Raw genomic sequence first — 25,341 nt, forward strand, 5'->3', positions numbered from 1 at the left:
CTTCTGATTTCTGGTTTCTGTTAAGACAAAGTATCTTATTTCCCCTCCCCCAAAGGTATCGCATCACGATTGGGAACAAGACTTGTGTTTTTGAAAGGGAGAATGATCCTTCGCTGCTGCGATCTCCTTCAGCAGGAAAGCTCATCCAGTACACAGTCGAGGATGGCGGCCACGTGTTTTCTGGCCAGTGCTATGCTGAGATAGAGGTACAGTATGTTAAGGCTTATGCGTATGTTGTCCACAAGAAAGCCGGAATCTGTTCACGTTCACTTTAGTATTGTTTGAGTTGTATGGATTTCAACTTTGTACTTTTTTAAATTCCAGGTGATGAAGATGGTGATGACCCTAACAGCTGTGGAGTCTGGTTGTATTCACTATGTGAAGAGGGCTGGAGCAGCACTGGAGCCTGGCTGTGTCATTGCCAAGCTGCAACTGGATGACCCAAGCAGAGTGCAACAGGTACTGTGTGTGTCTGACGTGTGCAATCCACACAGGTATACGCTGTATGCCAGGCAGGATTTCCCATAGGCCTGTAAAACGATGTGTAATGTATACAGTGTAGATACGGTTAATACGTTCAAAACACATATACGGCTCGATATTTATGCGATTTAAACCGCTGTTTTAGCAGATTGCGCGTCGTTGAAGGCGACAAAATAGACTTGAAGAAAAAAATCCCGGAGTAGGTGTGGATTGATACATTGACGAGCATCAAAAAACGCTCCTAAAACGCTTTCGGTGGGGGTTATTCGTTAGCCTATACAATAGATATTTGGTTGTGTGCATTTTTGTTCATGAGAAAATTGCCAACAAAGATGAAGGCTCAATTATCTCAAGGAAGCTTGTGTCTGCAAACATCTGAACTAAGCCAGAAAGTCGGGAGGCAGACTTAATAGTAGAGAAGGAGCACAGATCAACAAATGTAAACTACACATTTTGGACTACGTTCTTGGACAAACATTCAGGATATTGTTTTCTTCAACTTGTTTATTTCAGAGTATGCCGACTAGTTTCTTCCTGACTGCACCATGACAATCTTGTAAAATGCAATACGTATTTATGTTTGTCTTGTAGGCAGAGCTGCACACTGGGCCTCTACCTATTATCCAGGCAGTAGCTCTGAGAGGGGAGAAGCTACACAGAGTCTTCCACAACACACTGGATCATCTTGTTCACATAATGAACGGCTACTGTCTCCCTGAGCCCCTCTTCAGCGCGAAGGTAAGAATTCACACACACACACACACACCTGGGTACTCGTCGGCATCAGAGCGCCCGACCGTGAGCAGTTCCTTAAACGACATACCCCTTGTGTCTGTCCTAGTTGAAAGACTGTGTGGAGAGGTTGATGAAAAACATGCGCGATCCCTCTCTGCCGCTGTTGGAGCTTCAAGACATCATGACCAGTGTGTCAGGTCGCATCCCCCCTGCTGTGGAGAAGTCCATCAAGAAGGAGATGGCTCAGTACGCCAGCAACATCACCTCCGTGCTCTGCCAGTTTCCCAGCCAGCAGGTGCCCCAGCAACACACGCTAACTACGCCCTCTATTATTCAGAATTATTCTGAAAGCGTACCTTGTCAACAACAGTACAACTCCAGTTGAGAACCTCATCGTTCTTTTTTCTTTTTTCTTTTTTTTTATATATATATTTCTTTTTTTTCTGCCATTAATAATAATAATTTTAATAGGTTTCTATGGTAACCCCCACAGCAAACAGTAATTAGTTATGTTTTGGTATTTAGCACATGTTTAATGGTGCCACGTTATAATAAATGAGTGTTTTTTGGTTTCTAGTGATTTATTGCTTCTAGAAGTGGTGTAAGTTTAGCAATGGGATTTCTCAACTCTGGTGTTCATTTGCACTCTTAATTTTCCAGCTGGCTAGAATTGTATATCAAAAATATTTAGTTGCTAATATCTTTTATACTTCAGTCTAATGAGAAAAGATGCCTGCCTACCAGCAATTTGCTGGATTGTATAAACAATCCACTGGATTTGAAGTGTTATTACTGATAAAACCTTTTGTGCACGTTCATATATTCATGCATAGTTTATGTAGAGCAAAGAAAGGCCAGTTCACTAGCATGAGTAGTAGTAAAAGGGTTTTGACGCACCTCTAATATATAAAGAAAGAAAGATCACACTCAATTAGGATCCCACTCTGGATATAATGGGAGCAAGCTAACTGAGGGTTCATCGGTGCGACTGTGATTAAATGCTTATGACTCTCCACTGCTGGTGGGATTAACTTCTCGTGTTGTTTGTCTTTCCAGATTGCAAACATCCTGGACAGCCATGCTGCTACTCTGAACAAGAAGTCCGAGAGAGAAGTCTTCTTTATGAACACACAAAGCATCGTTCAGCTGGTGCAGAAGTGAGTGAGATACTTGATCACTCGCATATACAGCGCAGCCTATGACCCAAAGTGGCAGATTGCACGGATCTAACACAATAACATACTAAATAGGTCGGGAACAACCTTCCTGGCAGAAGAAAAGTTTAGAAGCCTCATCTAAATTTGCTGCTGCATTCTTCTCTCTGGTTGTGTTTGTCTTGAAAAGGTATCGCAGCGGCATCAGAGGTCACATGAAGGCTGTGGTGATGGACTTGCTCAGACAGTACCTGAAAGTAGAGATCCAGTTTCAGAATGGTGAGCGACTGCGCTTCATTGTTGGTTTCAAGTGCTCATTGTTTTGACACGTTGCCACATGCCAAAGTAATGTGGTTTTAGCTTTACTGTCCTTCAAGTTTCTCCGAAGAGTTGCACTCACTCATTCTGTCCACTCGGTGGAGCTCTTACCCAATAAACTCCTCAGCGTCTGTGACTCTGCAGTTGCCCTGTGCTAAGCTCTTTACATGTTGGCTTGTTAACAGGACACTACGACAAGTGTGTGTTCGCGCTGCGTGAGGAAAACAAGAGCGACATGGCAAACGTGCTCAACTATATCTTCTCCCATGCTCAAGTCACCAAGAAGAACCTGCTGGTTACTATGCTGATCGTAAGTGGTCCGCCCTCGCTGAGTCAGCACTAAAGAGTTGTCAGAAATCTAGCTAGCGATGCTACGTAACGCTCTCCTCTCCTGTGTCTAGGATCAGCTGTGTGGCCGTGATCCCACACTGACCGATGAACTGATGGCCATCTTGACTGAACTCACCCAGCTCAGCAAGACGACCAACGCCAAGGTGGCACTGCGAGCCCGGCAGGTCAGATGTCCATTCCTAATTTGTGATATGGTGTTGTGCCAGCTTAAAGCCAAAACCAGATAAATAGGACTTCTTCATGTTGAGATAGGATAAATGTTTTTAACCATGATGTACGGTGAGTCTCGCCACCAGATGTCACTATCTACTCTTTTTCCTTTTTTATTGGTGAAAAACAAAACAATAGAAAATGAGAATAACACAATTGGTAATGCTCAGAAACATATTAAAGCTGTAGCAAAGATAGATGCTGTAACTAATCATTTAATAATACATCAATTAACTGACAGTGTTCCATTTATATGTTGCATCCAGGTGTTGATAGCTTCCCACCTCCCATCCTATGAGCTACGACACAACCAGGTGGAGTCCATCTTCCTCTCTGCCATTGATATGTATGGACACCAATTCTGCATCGAGAACCTGCAGGTAGGGCGATATAGGAGCTGGCTTCATCTAATGCTCTGAAAATGAGAAAAAAAAAAGACTAATTCTCCGTTTTTGTTTTTTTCTAGAAACTGATCCTTTCAGAAACGTCTATCTTTGACGTTCTGCCCAACTTCTTCTACCACAGTAATCAGGTCGTGAGGATGGCTGCCCTTGAGGTGAGCGCAGCAGTGATCTTTATTTGCCCTTTTGTTGAACGCTAAAATGCAGACGATTCACATGTCAAACTAACATCTTCTGTGGCTTTATCTCTAGGTGTACGTTCGCAGAGCTTACATCGCCTATGAGCTCAACAGCGTCCAGCATCGACAACTGAGGGACCACACGTGTATAGTAGAGTTCCAGTTCATGCTTCCCACCTCGCACCCCAACAGGTATCGCGCACAGAAAATGCCCGCAACCCTCATGTGCTGTGCATCACCTCTCCCGCTGCTCCCCACTTAACCGGCACTATGGACAGGGATCAATATTAATGACAGGGATGGATACTGAATTTCACATCAGTGCCGGCAATTTGGCAGCACCGGTATATATTTGACCACCGCTTTATGTTCATTTTGTATATATCCTAGCGGCAGCATCGGTTGTTGCTCCTACTCACTCAGCATCATTTGGTGGCTCCCTCTATAGTTGCCTCTCCTCTTGCCTCACATGCCACTGTGTTATGCAACTGTCTAGATGTTTGTAGCATAGGTAGAGGTGTGCTGTGGTTACACAAAACATGTCACTCCAATGCTTATTATTATTATTTTAAGATGAATATTTAAGGCGCTATTGATGGATAAGTTGCTTTTAAAATCACTGTAACAGTGAAGCGCTCAAGTTTACTTCACGATCTGAGGTCATGCCCCGGTTCCTCTCCCACCTTTCCCAGCTATCTGCCATTGTTCATCGTTGTTTTCCATGTATATGCTCCTCATGTGCAAACGAAGGTGTTCTGCAAGACGGAAAAATACTTGCGTTGGCCATGAGCAATACAGCTTCCAGTTGCCCTTCCTTTTAAGTCCTGGGAGAACAGTGGGGCGCTCTTACGCCACGTAAAACTGCAGAATCCCAGAGAAACCATACACAAACTCCTGGGATGAAAAAAGTTTATTCTAGACGACTGTGACATTTCTGTTGCATCCTACCTGTGTTGTTTTGTCATGTGTGTGCTCCGGTGTATTTGCTTGTCATCGCCTCGCAGTGCTAGTATTTTTCTTTTGCCATGTTCGGTTCAGCTTGTTTATGCAGTTTTTTTTTTTTTTCGAAAATCCTTTAAAATGCCATCACACGTACATTTGATCGCTTGCCTGTGATTGTACGTGTCTGAACTAACCTTCACGTTTGGCTCGTCGCTGTGAACTAAAGCCAGTATGAGTGTGAAATGATTCGCTGACTTTATCAGGACATAATGCATGTTGTCAAGGGAGCAGTCAGGAGGAAGTGAAATGTGTGTTTACTGCTGGAGAGCCACTACCAATTTACTTTATCCTCCATTTTTCCATTAATTAAATTCATTTAGATATTGATCAGCGCAAAATACATCCATCACGTTAAAGGGCACACACACACACACACACACACACACACACACACACACACACACACACACACACACACACACACACACACACGCATTGCTACACCTTGACTGGCTTCCTCTCCTTATGCCTGCCACTAACCACTTAGTAATCAATGTTGTTTGATTGCAGAGGGAACATCCCCACTCTAAACAGGTATTGTAAACATTCTTTTCATTGCATAGAATAATAGTGTATACTGTAGATTAGCTAGATGCTAGGTCAAAGCAGCAATTCATGTTCTAATTAATTCATCTGGTGATGAAGTCAACAAATTGTTTGGTGCTGTAAATATTACCCAAATCAAACGGATTTAGCAACTGGAATTTAGTCTGATCGAGAAATGCAATGTTTCTAAATCTTACTGACAACAGCATGGCCCTTGGCATTCAGCCTCTGTGTCACACATGTTTTCGGTCTGTGTGTGTGTGTGTGTGTGTGTGTGTGTTTGTTTGTGTCTTTGTGAAAGAGTGTTGTATTGCAAACGGTTGTGTGTATGCGCTTCAATATTGCAGATATTTAGAATGACTTGGGATGTGAGGTGGTGTTAAGATAATGCAAACTACATGTTGGGGAAATGTTGTACACCAGTGCAAATGCCCTGAACTGAAACCGTTGACTGTGACTGTCCTGCCAGGAGAATGTCTGCTCCGATCCTGGACATTGCAAGAGCAGCGGAGACTAGATTACAGGCAACTAAACTCCAGGACCTTAAAGATAGTACATCTAAGGATGGTAATGCTGAAAAGAAAGAAGCCTCCGATTCGGAATCTGTGGACAGGTTTGACACACAAAACCTCCTAAATGCTTTCAGTGGGTGTAACTTCTGGGACAGCTTCTTTCAATTAAAGGACTAACACCCAACCAACTGAAGCATGGATACTTAAAAGGGTCTTTCTGGTGGTTTTATGTTTCCTTGCTCCTAGGAAAGGAACACTTTGTTTTAATTGGACCAACACGTGACCTTTGTTCACATGCAATGGTGTTTTTTTTTTTTTTATAACTTGAACCTCATTCAGTTTTTATACTAACAAAGTCCGCTACAATTGACACATAATTGCGTGTGTTTTCACACATCAGAAACTGGGCGATCAAAACTGCCGTGAGGTTCTTAAAGGTGGATGGGAGAACATCTTCACGGAGTCATTCTAGTGGTGTGGCAGATTCCCATTGTTATTGCTCTCTGTCGATACCCTAGGATGTCATTCTCGTCCAACCTGAACCACTACGGCATGGTGCACGTAGCCAGCGTCAGCGACGTTCTGCTTGACACGTCCTTTACGCCGCCTTGTCAGCGCATGGGAGCCATGGTCGCTTTCCGCTCATTCCAGGAGTTCACCAGGTCAGTCCATTTCATAGTATCTTAACTTTGATGCATTCCATCGGTAGGTGTAGACGACATTTCCTGTGATTAATTGGATGCGTGATTTTTTTTTCCTTTTTTTTCTTCTTCTTCTCCTCTACAGGAACATAAACGACGTGCTGAGCTGCTTCTCTGACTCTCCTCCGCCAAGTCCAACCTTCCCAGAAGGAGGCAATCCTGTCCTGTATGGTGAAGAGGACAACAAGGTGACGAAGACCGAGAGTCGCAGGCCTGTCATTGACCTGTGTGACTGCGTACTTTTGAGTGTAACGTGTAATTGCTTTGTCATCCAGAGTATCCAGGACGAGCCTATCCATATCCTGAATGTGGCCATAAAGACGGACAGCGACATCGATGACGACGGCCTGGCAGCCGTATTCAGAGAGTTTACTCACTCAAAGGTGGGAGCAGTAAACAACAAGGCTTCTTGATTTCAGCAGTGAGAGTTCATTTTCTGAGATGCCTCATTGTCATCCTGACGTTTTTGCCTTTTTTTTTTTTTCCCCTGCATTTTAGAAATCTATGCTGTTTGAACACGGCATCCGTAGGCTGACTTTCCTTGTGGCCCAGAAGGTGAGGTTCCTGTTTCATATTTACTAAGTCAACTACCGGTGTCCACAATGTGCTGCCCTGCATGTCACCAATTCAGCAGTTTTAAACAGCATGTCTCCAGATTCTTTTTTTTTACAAATGAACTGTTCCGCATCTTTCTTTTTGTAATTACTAATACTTTATTACTTTGTTTGTATGGAACGACATTATGTGGTGATAATTTGCCTTTGATATCAAGCTTATTTTCCTGTTTGTCTCTGTATCTCTTTCTGCATGCCTTGCTTTTTGCTGCATTTATGATGACAGGATTTCAGGAAGCAAGTCAACTGTGAGGTGGACCAAAGGTTTCATGTAAGTAGAGGAGGAAAAAAGAAATGACGAAGAGCGACTCTTTTCGTCAATGCATTTGGTTGAAAACTGGATATTTAATGTGAACATTGGTAGGGCATGTTTGAACAGACAGTCACTTTTAAACCCCAGAACCACAAACTCATTGCGTAGATGTTGTTACTAGGAATGTCAATTGTAAGTGCCATGCAGTATCGTGCACGCACATTTTTAGCATGAATAGCAAAGCCCCCAATCACAGCGGTTTTGTGATCCGCTCTATTGTGCTGTCGTGCGCAGGGCCGCATTTATCTTTCCAGGATTGACCCTTTATCAACAGAACACCCACTAGCATTTGGATGGTAATGACAGGGATTTAGAACAGGATTAGATTTGAGGAATGCTCTTCGCCTCTGCTGTCATTTTTTTGACAATGGGCCTTGATTTTTCTTTGGATGGGACAACCGTCTCTGATGAGAGTTAATCATGCTAACTCGCGTCACCATCATTATGTGGCCCTTGTTAAACGTAGGCGGTTTTCAGTAGTCGGCACCATTCTGCATACTCATCCTAAAATGTTTTTTTCCCTCTGTTCACGATATCTCAGAAGGTGAATATGATGTGTAATCAGTGTTAAATCATGGCTGTGAAGGTTTCCAGTGTGTGTGTGTGTGTGTGTGTCCCTGCAGTCCCCTTGTTATTGTGTAGGCTTTGAGCCGATGAGAGCGTCCCCAATCGGCCTGGCATTGTTTTGGCAAGTGGGGGACTACATCTGATAAATGGGGAATATTTTATTTATTGCCGTTGTGAGTGGTGAGATGGCAACACGGTCCTTATTGGTGTAGCAGAGCCCAGCTTAGCTTATTGTCCCCTGCTGTGATTAGGTTTATAGTTTGTACATGTCTAACTGATTTAGTATCCTTAACCCTGATGTGCTTACAACCATGTTTTTTCTGTCATAGAGGCATTATTTATTCATTTGTGTTCTTTCTATCTCTGTCTCACTTTTGTCCACACAGAGAGAATTCCCTAAGTTTTTCACATTCCGTGCCAGAGACAAGGTGGGTGTTTAGATAATACAAACCGTTTGTCAAATCATCTAAATATCGTCTGAATGGCCAAATCAGTGTTTGCTCAGGTAGAAATTGCAAAGACAGAGGTTACGTACGTGCATCAGGTTATTGTGACATTGCAAATGAACCCATAAATGTAAAGAAATAGAACCGATTGATTGACTTTCCTTTGGCTGGGAGACCATTGTGGTGATAGAAAACAACTTTTCACCCCCCCTGGCAATGCTGAAGTTCACTCTATCATGGCTCTTCCTCTCCGTTACCCCTGATAGTTTCACTACAATGACACCACCAAAACTCATTAAAGTAATGAACTCTTTAATTATGTCCCACATTTAAGAGAAATTACACCCATTAGCAGCTTTCTGAGATCGAGGTTGCCCATAATTTCATTGACTTAATACAGTGTTCGGCTCACAGGCATCTTTATACTCTTACATCAACTCGGTGCTCCTGAAATTGCCAATTTTCTGTTAATGAAGTAGATGATGGCAGGAAAGCCTAACTTGTAATGTAGAAAGTTCTTCAGGAAAGTCTTTGAGCGTGTTCATTTAGAATGTTGTAGTGGTTTCTGTTTGTCATTGTGTCCGTTTCTCAAAAGTTTGAGGAGGACAGGATCTATCGCCATTTGGAGCCGGCACTAGCGTTCCAGTTGGAGCTCAACCGCATGCGCAATTTTGCCCTGTCTGCCATCCCGTGCGCCAACCACAAGATGCACTTGTACCTGGGTGCAGCCCGCGTGGAGGCGGGCACAGAGGTTACGGACTACCGTTTCTTTGTGCGAGCCATCATCCGCCACTCCGATCTGGTCACAAAGGTGAGACTACGCAGGCGCAACCTTTGCATTCTCTTTTTTTTTTTTTTTTTAAGTGGTTTGCACAGGGTTTGGATTCTCATTCACAGTTCTTTGTCCTTTTTGTTTGATTTTAGTCAGTCATACCTGCACCTGTTCACAGTTTCTTTCTTCTGTTCCTTCACCAGGAGGCCTCTTTTGAGTACCTTCACAATGAGGCAGAGCGCCTGCTGCTGGAAGCCATGGATGAGCTGGAGGTGGCTTTCAACAACACGACTGTACGAACTGACTGCAACCATATCTTCCTCAACTTTGTCCCCACAGTCATCATGGACCCGTCTAAGGTTTGTGAAACTATCACAAACGCACATATCTTATACACAGTCGTACCACGGCTCACGGTGTTATTAATGAGTTTGCTCTCTTTCCGAACTTCAGATTGAGGAGTCCGTGCGCTCCATGGTGATGCGTTACGGCAGCCGTCTGTGGAAGCTGCGTGTCCTGCAGGCTGAACTGAAAATTAACATCCGCCTGACTCCAACAGGAAAGCAAATCCCCATCCGCCTCTTCCTCACCAATGAGTCAGGCTACTACCTGGACATCAGCCTGTACAAGGAGGTCACTGATGCCCGAACGGGACAGGTGGGGCCCAAAGACCGACAGGTGGGGCACTCATACATCTTCCATCTCATCTGCTTCTTGTCCCGTCGCTGGTTTAGGGTTTCAGCTCCCAGAATGCAGTTTACCAGCCTCTCTTGTAAAGTCAAAGATGGGGGTTGTCTTTTTTTTTTAATACAGTAGAATATACAAATTCTGGCTTTAAGATTTTTTGAGTAGGAGTAAAGATCTAGTATAGTGTTGTGCCCTGAGCCCGGTGGACAATTCTTTCAGTAATATCCTTTTAACTCTCAGCTGATCAGGTAAGTAAGACTTCTTCCAGCCATTCATACATCTGTCCATCAGCCATCCATACTAGGGAATGTGAGAGTTGTTTGTCTATTTGACGATTCTAAACATGGTTTAGAATAAGTATAGTTGCAAGATAAAGCTGGTATTATTGTGGAGGGGAATGATTTTGGTAAAACAAAAACATGCTGCTGAGCTTTTTCAAGGTTTTTGTTGGCCCAATTCAGCAAAACCCGTGAGTGGAAGTGCCTGCATCAAACGAACCTGCACGAATGGGTCACAATTGAATGATCCTGTCTGTTTGATGGCCCTGATCATGTATGACGTTTATAGAATTGTTGCATCATATACTTTGTATCGCTTTATGCTTTAGCAGTGGGTACGACAGATGCTCATCATCATCATCATCATCATCATCATCCTCAGCATCATGATATTTAGGCAAGGTCAAGAGGTCGGCATATCTTTTAAAGTGACTCTCTCTGTCCCTCTTTGTTCAGATCATGTTCCAAGCATATGGAGACAAGCAAGGTCCGCTGCATGGCATGCTCATCAACACCCCCTATGTGACCAAGGACCTGCTGCAGTCTAAGCGCTTCCAGGCGCAGTCTCTGGGCACCACCTACGTCTATGACTTTCCAGAAATGTTCAGACAGGTACCACACAAACATTCCTCGAAACGCTGATTGGCCAAATGAGCTTGACGGAATAACCTTATTCTGACTATTTTGTGTCTTGTTCCAGGCTCTGAAAAAGCTGTGGCACTCTTACCAGGCCTTTGCCCACTTACCCAAATGCCCCCTTCCCTCTGAGCTGCTCACCTTCACAGAGCTGGTCCTCGACGCCCAAGATCAGCTGGTGCAGATGAACAGACTGCCCGGGGGCAACGAGGTCAGTCTTCTTAGTTTGATGCATGAATACAGACATTAAACAAATTGAAAGATTTTTTTTTTTTGACATGACCTTTTTATTTGTCTATCCACCACCTCTGTCAAAATGTGCAATTTCCATTTCACTCTGTAGGTGTCTCTGTGTTTCTGTGTTCCTGAGTGCTTTCTAAATACGTTATTGCTGTATTGCAATGCTTAATGCATCATTGAAAGTACATTAAGACATATCACCTATGTCTAGTTATTCTATTTATGCCAAGGATAAAATAGTCTGAATCATATACATTTAATTTAATTGAAATATATATTTATGCTACGCTATTCATAGATATCTACTCTTACAGTGCCTCTGTTCTGTCTGCACAGATTGGCATGGTGGCGTGGCGGATGACTCTACGCACGCCAGAATATCCAGCGGGCCGTGAGATCGTCGTCATAAGTAACGACATCACACACAAGATAGGCTCATTTGGGCCCCAGGAGGACATTTTGTTCCTGCGGGCCTCAGAGATGGCACGGGAGAGCGGCATCCCGCGGATCTACATCGCAGCCAACAGTGGCGCTCGCATCGGGCTGGCAGAGGAAATCAGACACATGTTCCACGTGGCCTGGCAGGATACAGCTGACCCTTATAAGGTCAGCCAGCAAACAGAACGGTGCATGTGTGGGCTTCCTTTGCAAGATCAAATTTTACCAGCAGTGCCCCAATTGTATTTTCCTCATAGTGAATGTCATTACATCAAAAAATCACCTGCTGGCTGTGTTGGTTATTTATTTGTATATACGGCATCTATTTCTTTACTATGGTATTTGATCCCGGTTATAATATTTATTTGATTGTTTATTGCATCTGTATCATGGTCTATCATAACGAAGCAGTCATTTCTATTTGCCTTCGCAGGGATTCAAGTATCTCTACCTCACACCTCAGGATTACAAGAAAGTCTCAGCCCTGAACTCTGTGCATTGTGAACATGTGGAGGATGAGGGAGAATCCAGGTACGTTTTTTTTTTTCTTCTTTTATTACGCATTAGTACATAACTTTGTACGTGAGCAAATTAATATTCAAGATGCTGTAGTGTCAAAGTGTTCACGTCTTTAAGGTTTAAAGCCCATGAGACTACAACAGAGGTGGCAACGGAAGGGAAAGCTACTGGAGGGTCACCTCTGGCTTTCAATGAATATATGTGTTGCCATGCAGGTACAAGATCACTGACATCATTGGAAAAGATGAAGGGCTGGGTGTGGAGAATCTGAAAGGGTCAGGAATGATTGCTGGAGAATCCTCTCTGGCTTATGATGAGATCATCACCATGAATCTGGTGAGACTGAAGTGGGCTCACTTGTGTACAACAAACACATGCATACATGTAGCCACCTCCTCGGCTTTTGAGCTGTACAATTTGGGCGATCTTTCGTGAACGAGGACTTGCTCTAAAGTTGATTAGCTCGCAAGCCGTAACGTGATTGTCTTGACCTGTAGGTCACGTGCAGAGCCATAGGGATTGGGGCCTATCTGGTGAGGCTTGGACAGAGAACCATTCAAGTGGACAACTCTCACATTATCCTTACTGGAGCGGCGGCACTCAACAAGGTAACAGTATCTACTATCTAAATGCATATCTCAGCACAAAACAAAAGATGTTGTTTTTTTAAATTGAAAACATGATGCTGTTGTGTGATTGTGTGCACTGCAATACTGGAAAAGCATAAAATGAGTTGTGTCTAAATTCACGCAATTGATGCATCTATACTTTAATGAGGAATTCATTATAAATACTATAAGTCTCAGTTGTCTATATTTTTTTTTTTAGATAATATGGGAAGAAGAGCAAACGGATCAGGAAGCGAGCTGTGTACATGTGTGCTTTTTTAAATTTTTTATAATAGAATGGAAACTGCGGATTCTATACTATTTAATGACGGGGTTAATGTTTGTTTATGCATCAAAGAAAAGAAATCAGAAAAATGTGCTTTGGCGCCGTTCCAACTCGGCGACCAGGCCTCCCCCTGCCTCGTTCTGTTCTACCAGGATTCCCGCTCCGATCCCAGCCACAGGCCTGCCTGCCACTCACAGTGGAATAATTGAAAGTGAACCATGAAGTTGTATTTGCATAGAAATAGAGTGACATGCCGGAGGCTGCGGTGCAGGACACCCATATCATTTGTTTTTAATCAAAAGGAAAAGTTTTGCTGAGGCAGATTGTTTTCTGCATCCAGTTGATTAGTGTGTGTGGATGCACGTTTATGTGTGTGTGTGTGTGTGTGTGTGTGTGTGTTTTTATGCCCTCACGCTCCACTACCTCCTCTTGTCTTGCTTTCCATTCTCTGTCCTTGTCAGGGAATTAAGATGACTCCATTTCAAATTAGATGACAGATTGCAACACGACAAATCATGCAAATGGCCCCATGATGGCATACCTATTTGCTGGGAGCTCAATTGTTTTTAGATGGCCCGACTGTTTACCCCTATTTTTGGGGGTAGAGCCATAGTGACAAGTGTCAGCAATGCGCAAGTGATGTATTGCAAAAATATCTGTTGTTTATTTTAAAATAGCACTGATTTCACCAGCAGGAAAAAGAGTAGTGGTTTTCTCCCTGTTTATCATACGGTTTCCCGGCTATTAGCTGAAACTTAATGGAGAGCAGGAGGCTGCCACCCAGAGATCATCATTCCATTAACTGCTGGAAAGCTCTCATATTTTCATGGGGAGTGGATAGTAACTACGAGCATAAATACCCCAGTGAGCTGTTACATCCCGTTGGCCCCTCATTTTCTTCCTCCCAGTCATCCCTCTCGGTTCCTCCTCCTATATCCCGCTCTCTTCTCTCTGCTGTGGAATCCTAATGAAGCCGGCGATGGCCGGAGGCATAGGGGTTTTGTGTATGTCAAGGTGACTGCAATGTTTCCTGGGGCCGCAGGCTTTCCTGACAGCTTTAGGAGAGTGCCCTAGATTTGTAGCCAGATACATAACCATTAATGGTAATAAAGAAAGTAAATGATGGCTGAAAAGGTGAGAGCAGAGGCTAGGGATTGAGCTCCTCTCTGATTTTTATGGAACCATGTCAGGGCCTCGCCACCTGTTCTAGCCCGCTTATGAAAATAGAGTGGGCTGGGAGTGTGATTTTATGGCTTCAGGATGGCATAGGGGCAGTTTTTGAAGGTAAATAGTTTGGTGGCTTCCATCTCCGAACCAACCCTGATACCACAACAGCCTCTATCGCCAACTGGTAGATGGCAATATGTAGAGAGAGTAGGTTTCAAGAGCAGTGCCTTTGTACATGACCTCCGTGTAATGTACCTCTTAAAGCCTTTTTTTTTTTTTTTGTACATGCCTAAAAAGCCAAAAATGAAATGTCTGACAGCCTGGGATTCAGCAGAAAAGTGTTATTTTTATCATTTTATCTTTTTCCCCCATGATGTAAAATCCACACATTCTTCTTTTATTTCCACATCTCAGGTGCTGGGCAGAGAAGTGTACACATCGAACAACCAACTTGGCGGCATTCAAATCATGCACAACAACGGTGTGACCCACTCTGCTGTTTGTGATGACTTTGAGGGAGTCTTCGCGCTTCTGGAGTGGCTATCCTACATGCCCATGGTAATCTTGGCATGCTGCATCCCATATCAGTGTTTATAAATGACCGTACCCAAATGTTTAGAGCTGTGTAGTTTTTGTCGGCGTGAATTAAAGACAACTTCCTTTCTTCAGTGTAATTCTAGTCCAGTGCCAATCCTCAATGCCAAGGATCCCATAGATCGGCTGGTGGACTTTGTGCCTACAAAGACTCCGTATGACCCTCGCTGGATGCTAGCAGGACGTCCCAGCCAGAGTGAGTGTCCAGAGAAATCGTTTAACGGAAGCTGTTCTGGTAGATACTCTTCAGGTGGTTGTTTTGTGATGTAAATGGAGGTAACTGGTAGGTAAATGTTATGGAAGTATTTGGTTTTTATCATCTTTAAATATTAACACAACGATATATCTTATCCATATTCCTCTCAGATTCAACTACTACGTGAGTGAGTTTTGCAAAAGTATTTGCTTATCAAGCTTGACCATCGTTAGGACATTTCTGTCTGTTGATTGGACGAAAGAATCAATTCGGAGACATCAAATCGGGCTCTCGGACACTTTTCACCATTTCTGACATTTTATAGGCTAAATGTTTAACGTTAATTATTTATGAATCATCTAATTAATCTATAATGAAAACAATTGCTGGTTGCAGCCCTACATTAATACTGTACATTCAGCCCTACAGCCATTCACTGCCCCAGAAATGGCTACATCAAATACTGAGTTGCGCTGAAAGTTGTATTGACTCACATAGCATCCTGGTTGTAACTGCGATGATGATTTATATACGTTCACTTTTGCTCATTTCCTCGACTAATCAGTTTTTATTCAAAATGCTTCATCAGCAGTTGTAAAGAGCCACGCTCCCATTTGTTGTGTGTGTGATTTGTAAAGTATATTATTCATATACAATATTCATCATTTAATGCTAACATCCCCCGGGTTAAAGGTTGAAGTAATCCATTACTAGAGAGACTATTAAGAAACTCACAGAGAAACGGTGAAGCCTAGCATCATGCTTCTAAAGGCAACATTGGTGATCCAGCATGTTTTACACTGCGGGTCAGGACTGAGCAGGTTCCACATCAGTGTTATTACAGCTTGGGACAGAAGAGGGATTGGGGGACCGTGTGGGTAGCCAGTCAACGTCTCTGGTAGTGATGAGAGGCGAGGCTTAATTGAATGGTAACCTCACAGGCTGGGCATGTTTCTTGGGGTGTGCATGCAGAAAAAGAGCTGAATAAGCCTCCTCCTGCAGTCATCCATCATGGTTTGCTGCCAGGATTCGACTCTGAGGAAAGAAATACACAACCTCGGACTGCAGGAGGAATAAAGCCAGAGTTTTTGAAAACGCTATGGAAAAAGATTGATTCAGCTGCATTTCCAATTTGCAATCATCAAGTCCCCGTTCTTTCCTCTTACACCCTTTTTTTTTCACCTTTCTGCACTCACTACTCTCTCTGTATACAGCTCCAAAGGGTTCCTGGCAGACTGGCTTTTTTGACCAGGGCTCCTTCATGGAGATCATGCAGCCGTGGGCTCAGAGTGTGGTGGTAGGCAGAGCCAGGTAAGTCTCCCAACAGAGCATTAAACCACGGTGACACACTGCCAGTAATGAATTTGTTTGCGCTACAAACATAGTCGAGGTGTTTTGTAGATGTCAGCGCTGAATGGCCTCTCTCTCTCTCCGCAGACTGGGCGGGATACCGACTGGGGTGGTCGCTGTGGAAACCAGGTCAGTGGAGCTGTCGATCCCAGCAGATCCAGCCAATTTGGACTCTGAGGCAAAGGTAAGAGGAGCGCATATACTGAAGCGTGAACTGGGAAGTATTTCGACACTCGCAGACACACACACAGCCGCTGATGCTGGTTTTCTGATTTGTGTATTTAGATCATCCAGCAGGCGGGACAGGTGTGGTTCCCAGATTCTGCTTTCAAAACAGCCCAAGCCATAAAGGACTTTAACAGAGAGGGTCTGCCTCTTATAGTGTTTTCCAACTGGAGGGGCTTTTCTGGGGGAATGAAAGGTACTTCGGCTTGCGTTGTATTCAGTCAATCTGGAGTGAAACCCATTCAGTGTCTCACATAAAATTCTCCTTTTGTTAGATATGTACGACCAGGTGCTCAAGTTTGGGGCCTACATTGTGGACGGGCTGAGGGAGTACAAGCAGCCGGTACTGGTTTATATTCCACCCCATGCTGAGCTGAGGGGAGGATCCTGGGTGGTTATAGATCCCACCATCAACCCGCGTCACATGGAGATGTACGCCGACAAGGACAGCCGGTGAGTTTGACTGGAAATAAGGGCGGAGTGGGTATCATCTTTATCAAACCACTTTTGTTCACTTGAATCATTCTCGTCTCCAGTGGTGGTGTTTTGGAGCCTGAAGGAACGGTGGAGATCAAATTCAGGAGGAAGGACCTGGTAAAGACCATGAGAAGAGTGGATCCAATCTACACAAGCTTGGCTGAAAAACTGGGTGAGCCCTCCACTTCAATTCTAATTATAGCCCTTTTACTGGTGTCTTTGCCCCCCTCGGCCTTGTCCTCATTTCAGAAAATGAGCAATATATCAGGTGGGAGCATGTGTGCTTTCACTGTCGTTCTTTATTTGGCGTTGATTGTATCATCTTCACTGCACTCCCCTGGGAGACGTGTCAATCACAGCCTGCTCAGATCAATCACCAGCTCTCCTGTCTCTCCTGCACAGCCTATTGATTTTCCTCTGGGCTCAGAGCAACTGTGGTCCAATGCTGTGTGGGGCTTGGCGCTGTGGGCGAACTGGTGGAATGGAGGGTTTGCCGCGGATGGTTTGAGAGATTACAGATTGGAATTGACAGAAATCAGTCTTTGGTGACAGCAGCCCAGGGGTTGTGGGGAAGCTCTGAAACAAAATGCTGTTAGCAGGAGTTAATTCACCGCTGCATGCTCATGTAGAGCCCGATTTGATGGTAATGGGACTATAAGGGGAGGCCAGCTATAGGACTATGTGAGGATAGAATTCTTGGCTTCCACACCTAAACTCAGTCCCTCATACACTGCATTTCCTGAACCTATTAGCATCAACTGTGTTTCCATGTCCATAAACTCGGCTCGTAATAAAAGAAAATGCAGGCCTATTGCAGTCAGTTCTTGGCAAATGACCCGACAGCAGTATTTTACGGTATTGTTTTCCAACAGGAACGCCAGAGCTGAGTCCCCCTGATCGTAAAGAGCTGGAGACCCAGCTGAAGGAGCGTGAGGAGTTTCTCCTGCCAATCTACCACCAGGTGGCTGTGCAGTTTGCAGACCTCCACGACACCCCAGGTCGCATGCAAGAGAAGGGCGTCATAACGGTGAGCACTTCTTGCGGCCTTGCATTTGCTACAGTGCGAGTGTGCCGTATGTGGGGGAAAAAGCCCACAGGGGAGTATCAGTCTATCTGCTGCTGCCGCACCTGCCTGGTGAATAATGTTTGGTCTCACTAGGCTGTGAGACTTGTAATTATCTTGTGATGACCCTGGTCAATCACCTTTAGAAACCACAGAGCAGCCTCAGGCGGGCCCCCATCTCATCTTGGGCCTTCCCATTCCCATCTCTCACATACATACAAACATACACACACTCACTTTGACTGCCATCCGTCTGTGAAAGACCCCTCTGGCCGTGTGAGCAGTGCACATTTGTGCACACAGTATGGACTGGAAAGACTTACCAACTGCAGTGGTTCTAGAATCCTCACATCGTCAATCCACTGCGATGAACTCTAGATTTACAGAACGACACATTTCTGTAACGCACGTTAACCTAATCAACAGTGTTACACTCGTAAAGCCACGTCAAAATGAAAAGATTCCCACATACAATTTTCATGTTCTTGAATTTGAGTCATTTTATGAATCCACACATAAACGGCCTAAGATTATGTAATAAAATAAAATACTTAAATCAAGGCAAATGTACAGCACAGACCTTTTCTGCCAGGTATTTGGATTTCCTTAATGAGTTCTATGTCATTGTGACATCCGAGGGATTGGTTGAGACAGGCAGGAAAATTATTCATACTCCCCTTTTCAAAATCACAAAGAATGAAATACACTGACTTGTATGTTGACATTTAATAAATTGCAAAACGTAGGCGACAGTAGCTTCTAATTACAGTCGTTGCATTTACGTTGTTATTTCTTTTGGCTTATCTCAGGATATCCTTGATTGGCAAACGTCCCGTCAGTTCTTCTACTGGCGCCTGCGGCGTCTGCTGCTGGAGGACACGGTGATGGGGAAGATCCAAGCGGCCAACAACGAGCTGACAGACGGCCAGATCCAGGCAATGCTGCGCCGCTGGTTTGTGGAGGCCGAGGGGGCCGTCAAGGTAAAAAGCCACCACATACTTATAGGCTTTGTTCTATAGTCTCTCATTATTCAGGGTCTTTGAGCGGAAGATGTAGAAAACCGTAGTTAATATCTCATGGATATAGTACGTGAGCTAGATTTTGAATTGAACTAAAAGTTGACAGCATACATAAATGATGATGATTTATTCAGCTTGCACAGATTCTAAACAGATATATGTCGAACATATGACAATCAAAGTTAGCCAGCACAGCTTCATGTAAGTGGTCAGTTTGTGGTTCTTTAGAGTTTTATAAAAAAAGGTCAAAAATACCCTGTAAATGCTCCTAAAATCATGTCATGTAATGCAAATCATGCATTTTAATAACCATGTCAAAGTAAAAGCTGAGAGATGTGATGAGAACGTGGCCAAAAAAACCTGTATAGAATACTACAGTATCTTGTTTCAGCATTTCCTAGATACACAGCCTCACAACCAAACATCTGGAAATTGCTTCTTTTCTTTTTTTCCTCTCCAACGCCTTAAATCTGTTTCACACCAAAGCAGAAGACTGTGATAAAGCATGAGCAACATATGTGTTTAGACTTGTAATTTTTATAAATGTGTTTTTGGATTCCATATAGTTGAGGTATCCACTCATACCCAAAGTCATCATATTCAGTCCTCTGAGAAATGAATGATTGAGAGAGTCTTTAACTCCAGTTCAGAATTTCATACTGGCTGCAATTTGTCCATTCAGGTAAGTGTGTAGATGCTCAAGTAAACACCCTCTTAGCCTCTGGGAATGATTACAGAGGCTGATTCTTTTTATCCTGAAGCTCCCATTCCTTCCCTTCAAGCTGCACCAGATAAAAGAGGTAGTCGGCATTCCTGTTAAATCATCGTGTTGGAAATACAGATGGTCCGATAACTTGTCGTCAACGGAAATAAACATCCCTCAGAGACACACGAACGCCGCTCCTTCCGGCCCAGTCTCGGTGCTCAGAGCACCAGCCGCAGGGGCGACGGGAGCCGGCCCAGCGTTTCAGATCTCCCTCAGAAGTGGCCTTCTTGTTAGCTAATATATTATCCCAATCAGGACGGGCTGTCTTAAGCCACAATTAATCACAGCCCTGGCACGTGCAGATAGGAGAGCAACACGCTGTTTCTTAATTAAAAGCAAACAGATTAAAAATGATTAATAAGGGCATTAAATGTTCTTGCGGACCTCAAGCAGGACTGTTCATAAAAAAAGGCAAGAGCCCATTAAACCCCTCAGCCCCCAAATCTTTGCTAAGCCCTCCAGCCCGGCTTTGTTTGGGATCAGAGATGCCGGCACTCATGAATACTAATTTTTCCTATCGGGTCCAGTCAACACGACATCGGGGGGCCCCCACTTTGCGCCTGTCCATCTCTTTTGTTGTTGTTGATATTTATTTGCTGATTCATGATATTTTATATGTTTTATCCATTCATACGGTATTTAAGTTTTAATTGTTTCCTTTAATTGCCAATTGTGTGACGTCTAGACCCAATTTACTTCCTTTTGAATCTTGCTAGTAATTATTAATCTTCTCTCCTGTAACACCCGCCTCCTGCATTATACAGGCCTATCTGTGGGATGACAATGAAGAGGTGGTGGCATGGCTGGAGAGGCAGCTAGCTGAAGAAGAGGGCGCACGGTCCATCGTCGACGAGAACATCAAGTACATCCGCCGAGATCACATCCTCAAGCAGATACGCAGGTGATAATTCTGAACAGTGCAGGTGCAATGCAGGGGAAGAGTGATACGGTCATCACTCCCACCCGCCCCACCTGGCTAACGCGTCAAATCCAGCCTTCCTTTCATGATTGTGACGTCTTCCTTTTGTTTTCAGCCTCGTTCAAGCCAATCCAGAGGTTGCCATGGATTCTATCGTGCACATGACCCAGCACATATCGCCCACACAGAGAGCCGAGGTGGTGCGCATCCTGTCCACAATGGAGACGTCGGCCTCCTCCTAGTGGGAGCCCGGCCTCTCCTCCCCTGCCTGGCTGAAGATCAGCTCAGGCCGCAGCCGCAGCCAAATGGGAGCCCGGCTCAGCCAGACCTGCTCCTGACCGAGACCGGGGCTGGAAACCGAGGCTGGAGGAGCCAACATGATGGGCCCTGGCAGCTGCCAGGTTACTGATGAATCGTTGGCTATGATTCTCACTAAGCAAGAGTTCAGATGACAGACATCAATTGTGACATTTTGTAAATTGTCTTGCGTGCGCTAGATGAATCCGTGTAATTTGCATTGAAGTGCAATTGAAAAAAATGGCGCAGGAAATATCTTTTGACTAGTATGTAATAATTTGTTTGGGGGTTTACACAGTTGGCCCAAGTGGATGTAGATGCTTCCATGATACAACAATACATTTAGAATGTTTTGTCATATTAAAATGCACCATGGTTTGTGACATATGCTTGTTAAGATTCACAAGTGTTTTGATGACCAAGTCGACAATGACAACACATTGCTAGGGGCATTAGCTCGAAAGGGGGTTTTACGCTCCTAAGTAGGGAGCACTTAGTTACTGAACAAAGACGGGGAACACTACAACAGAGCTGGACAGGAGAACCCAGCAGGAAGCGGGGACAAGGTCCCTTTTAGACCCCGACTGTTTCACAGTTACCCTGCAGCGAGCGACGGGCAGCTCGCCTCACAACAAAACCACAGCTGTCCCTTCTGTTCGCGCAGTACACGCATGCTGCTCTTGATGCACTTTACTGCTTACTGTTCCCACACACCCAGAATCAATCCTCTTGCATACATCCATACACACAGGTACACGCACAAAGTGTTACAAACAGTAATGAATACAGAGATGATAATCGCTCAAAAGAGCATTGATAACTGTACGGCGAGTAGATAATAGCGTTCTTGTTTTGAAAAATGTGTCTGTTCTCCCTTGAGTTACTTTTTTCCTTCTTTTTTTGGGGACAAAAAAAGTCCAAGTAGTTGCTCCTAAAACTATTTTTTTTATTTTTTTTTTAACTACAGAAATATTTTTTGAATTTGTGCTAATTGGATTTCTAAACCATTAAATGTTTGTGAAAAAACAAAGGCTACTGTTTACTGGATTTACATATTATGTAAAATGTGGTGTCTAATTGTCACTGTAATCCTCACTAACTGTTCTATTTAAAGGTACCATTATGTATATGAAATGTTACTTATTTTTAATATTAATTCTTTGGAAAACTGTTTGAATTGCATATTACCTCTCTACTTGAGTTTGTTACCAATAGACAGGCAAATGGTGCCAACTGTATGAGAATAGAGTACATACTAGTCAGAAAACGGCACCATGATGTTGATTTCAATCCTTTAGGTCAGCGTGTCATACGCTCTGCAGAAAATGCAACGTCAGCAATGTGAAATGGCTCTGTGTTCAGTGCTGTGCCTTTTTATGTGACTGTATTGACATGTATTCCAGCTGCTTTATAAGTAACTGGTTGTTTCCTATTCAAGGATGAAGAACAATTGACTGTGTCTGCAAATTTAATAAAGCTTACCCAACTTAGTTTGAAGTGTGTGTGTGTGTGTGTGTGTGCGCAAAAACGTAACTATTTCTGTTTCTTTTTTTAAATAAGGCATTTTTCACAAAACTCAAGTTTTTAAGAATTTGAAGTAATTTAATTTGTCAATTATTTTGGTATATTGATGATCCTCAGGACAGATAATCACATCACTGGAAGCCTCATTAATTTCAGCAGTCAGAACAAAGTCTATTACTCTGGAGAGACATTTTCTGATTACTCGAAAATGATAGTCTTCCCATTCCTCAATCCACAGATGATTAAAGTGGCATTTTCTTCCCGCCTTTTAAACTTCAACAGTATTAAGGAGGATGAAGCAGATCAAACAAACATTGAGGGATCTATTTCATCCTTCCTTCTTTTTTTTATTTTGTCTCGTTCTTTCATTTCATTCCCTTGGCTCTGTCAATTCTTTTACCATCCTACCAACAAATATGTAAGACAAATTGAGTTGCATGCACCCAATACCCACCACAATTATAAGTGGCCCAGTAAGAAAATGAGTCATTTGGTGGTATAATTGGAAATGTGCCTTGCTTGGTCTCTGTGGTCTCCCAGAGGGTTTTGCTCATTTGTGGTGCCATGCTAGGCTGGCTAATTATCCTTCTAATCACAGACAAACTGCAGAATCAGGTTCCTCCTCAACCACTGGGGTGGAGGGAACGGGTTTGGTGAAACTGGCATGAAACGGCTTAATGTTGTCCTTTTTTCTATTTACAATGTGGATCAGGAGTGTTGCTTTATAATATACATTGATTTACATCAAATCTTGAAAGGCTTTGTTTACCTTTTATTGGTCCAATGAAATACCTACTTTTAGGGAATAGAACTAAGCTGATATACAAAATCAATATATATATTTTTACTTTCTGATTGCCAAGCCCCAGTGATGGCTGCTTTCAGGCAGAACTGTGACCAAAATGGAGCAGGGAACAGCAAGAAATATTAATGGTGGGGGAAAAAAAAAAAGAAGAAAATCAGTGTCTGCGATAAGATTGAAATGGAGGCATTAAGATAGTGCAGAGGGAAGACTCAATCATGCATCTGAGGCCACCATAATTCCACATTCACCCGTCTCAATGACTTGACAGCACTTGAGAGACAATGCCCGTGACCCAGTTGCAGGATTCCAATTAGCAGGGTGTATGCAACAGTTGAGATGAAAAGAGAACAGGGTCTTTACAGAGCCCCAGGGCTGTCTGATTACTGCCTGAAAACAAGAGTCTTTTGCCCGTGACAAAGAGTAGACCGACACAGAGGGAGTGCCAGGCCCCAGCTGTTCTCATTCTCTCCAGGCTGAGGATTCTGGAGAGCTCATCTCCGCCTGCCTGCCTTTTTTTTTTACATTTCTACCATATTAGAAAGTATATAGCAGGCCAGCCACAGTAAGACACTTTTCATATGTGACTTATGAGTTAAATAACTGTTGGGAGATTTTTCTAATCCTGGATAGAAACAGATGACCTCTGGGTCATAAGCCTGCATCTGTCACATCAAGGCAACCTCTTATGTTTTACGGGTATATATCTATATTTCTTTTTTTTTTTGTGCACTACTACAAAGTGTATTAACATTATAGTTCTACAACTCAAATTGAGTATTTTGAAATACATTGCCAAAGTGCATTTTCAATAAGTAATATAGCTTGCGCTAAGGTAACCTTTTATCAGTGAATATTTGAAGTAAAAATAAAGTCATTTTACAACAACTTAAGCTGTATTTAAGTATTCCTATGAAACAAGTTCTAATTTAAAACAGTTGTTATTGTACTTAAGTATATTTTCCACAAGTCTTCAAATGCCTGTAAATCTGTGAAGTAAGTTTAGATGCTACTTATTATAAGTACATTCTTAATTAAACTCATTACAAGGTCATAAATCAAGTTCTTATATCATGTGGTTAGAATTGTTAAATACAGATGATTGATTTTCAACCAAACTGTACATGTAAATCCAGATATCCAAAGCCTACTGTCAACTTACTTTACATGGTAAAGCAGATACATTATGAAAAAAGTCAATTTCCATTAAATTTAGTACCCAGAACATGCTGCAATATAGTTTGATCAAACAGACTCCCAGTGTAGTTGGGTTCAAGCTGATTCTCTAATGGGAAGTAAAACACTGTTGTCATACTGATGGCTTTGTTTGCATACAGTTTTATGATGGTGGTGCTTCAGATTCCACTATGCATGTCAAGGCTTTCGTGATTTATAATGTTTGAAAGACTTCAATGATGAAGGGCAAACCGAATTTCTGAAAAGCAATTTCCATCTATAGATCAAGAATTAAAATGAATGACGTATTGTATCTTGAATGCAGAGAGGCCAGCGCGCTGTTCTAGTCATGAATCTCTCCAGGGGCAGGGAGGCAGCCTGTCAGCCAGCTGCATGAGAGGCTTAATCTTCAATCTGCGTTTGGAACGTGCCACAGGGGTCAAAGATTACAACACCCTGTGATCATCGCCCCATAATGCATACATTCTCATTCTGTCAGGGCTTGGTAAACATTGGCCTGACTAGCTGAGCACCAGGACAACATAGAGGAGGGCTAACTCACACGCAGACAAACAGACAGAAGAGGGAGGAGGCATCAGAACAAAACAGGAGGACTTTACGTTAAAAGCTCAGCACCGACTAAATATTTTAGTCTGGACTTCATTCAAAAATACAGTTTTTATTTTAATAATAAACACATCCACCAGCAAAACTCTCCTCAATAGCATGCTTTTCATCGTCAGGAAGAAATCAATATTGTGCTGTAGTCG

At 43.2% G+C, this 25,341-nt stretch overlaps 1 protein-coding gene across 4 annotated transcripts in view; it reads left to right on the top strand.

Annotated features, from left to right (window-relative positions):
- The window catches only part of acaca (acetyl-CoA carboxylase alpha), a 30,619-nt gene extending 8,066 nt beyond the window's left edge, over positions 1-22,553 (top strand). For 2 of the 4 annotated variants that reach the window (XM_079171435.1, XM_079171436.1), the window contains exons 17-55: positions 56-206; positions 325-459; positions 1,075-1,221; positions 1,325-1,513; positions 2,275-2,375; positions 2,563-2,651; positions 2,876-3,000; positions 3,092-3,205; positions 3,518-3,631; positions 3,718-3,807; positions 3,905-4,023; positions 5,344-5,367; positions 5,849-5,992; positions 6,410-6,553; positions 6,678-6,780; positions 6,868-6,975; positions 7,091-7,147; positions 7,433-7,477; positions 8,473-8,514; positions 9,128-9,343; positions 9,508-9,663; positions 9,758-9,982; positions 10,726-10,881; positions 10,970-11,116; positions 11,482-11,751; positions 12,017-12,114; positions 12,318-12,438; positions 12,600-12,710; positions 14,578-14,721; positions 14,833-14,953; positions 16,168-16,264; positions 16,391-16,487; positions 16,589-16,724; positions 16,804-16,981; positions 17,065-17,177; positions 17,878-18,032; positions 18,878-19,048; positions 20,618-20,754; positions 20,888-22,553. In XM_079171435.1, coding sequence (XP_079027561.1) covers positions 56-206; positions 325-459; positions 1,075-1,221; positions 1,325-1,513; positions 2,275-2,375; positions 2,563-2,651; positions 2,876-3,000; positions 3,092-3,205; positions 3,518-3,631; positions 3,718-3,807; positions 3,905-4,023; positions 5,344-5,367; positions 5,849-5,992; positions 6,410-6,553; positions 6,678-6,780; positions 6,868-6,975; positions 7,091-7,147; positions 7,433-7,477; positions 8,473-8,514; positions 9,128-9,343; positions 9,508-9,663; positions 9,758-9,982; positions 10,726-10,881; positions 10,970-11,116; positions 11,482-11,751; positions 12,017-12,114; positions 12,318-12,438; positions 12,600-12,710; positions 14,578-14,721; positions 14,833-14,953; positions 16,168-16,264; positions 16,391-16,487; positions 16,589-16,724; positions 16,804-16,981; positions 17,065-17,177; positions 17,878-18,032; positions 18,878-19,048; positions 20,618-20,754; positions 20,888-21,014 — 5,017 coding nt within the window. In that variant the 3' untranslated portion in view covers positions 21,015-22,553. Of the gene's footprint in view, positions 1-55; positions 207-324; positions 460-1,074; positions 1,222-1,324; positions 1,514-2,274; positions 2,376-2,562; positions 2,652-2,875; positions 3,001-3,091; positions 3,206-3,517; positions 3,632-3,717; positions 3,808-3,904; positions 4,024-5,343; positions 5,368-5,848; positions 6,338-6,409; positions 6,554-6,677; positions 6,781-6,867; positions 6,976-7,090; positions 7,148-7,432; positions 7,478-8,472; positions 8,515-9,127; positions 9,344-9,507; positions 9,664-9,757; positions 9,983-10,725; positions 10,882-10,969; positions 11,117-11,481; positions 11,752-12,016; positions 12,115-12,317; positions 12,439-12,599; positions 12,711-14,577; positions 14,722-14,832; positions 14,954-16,167; positions 16,265-16,390; positions 16,488-16,588; positions 16,725-16,803; positions 16,982-17,064; positions 17,178-17,877; positions 18,033-18,877; positions 19,049-20,617; positions 20,755-20,887 lie in introns of those variants that run through there. The other 2 variants (XM_079171437.1, XM_079171438.1) reach the window with 2 other exon arrangements.
- The last annotated feature ends 2,788 nt before the right edge of the window (positions 22,554-25,341 follow it).

The sequence above is a fragment of the Pholis gunnellus genome, assembly GCF_910591455.1.
Source record: "Pholis gunnellus genome assembly, chromosome: 13".
Taxonomy (NCBI): domain Eukaryota; kingdom Metazoa; phylum Chordata; class Actinopteri; order Perciformes; family Pholidae; genus Pholis; species Pholis gunnellus.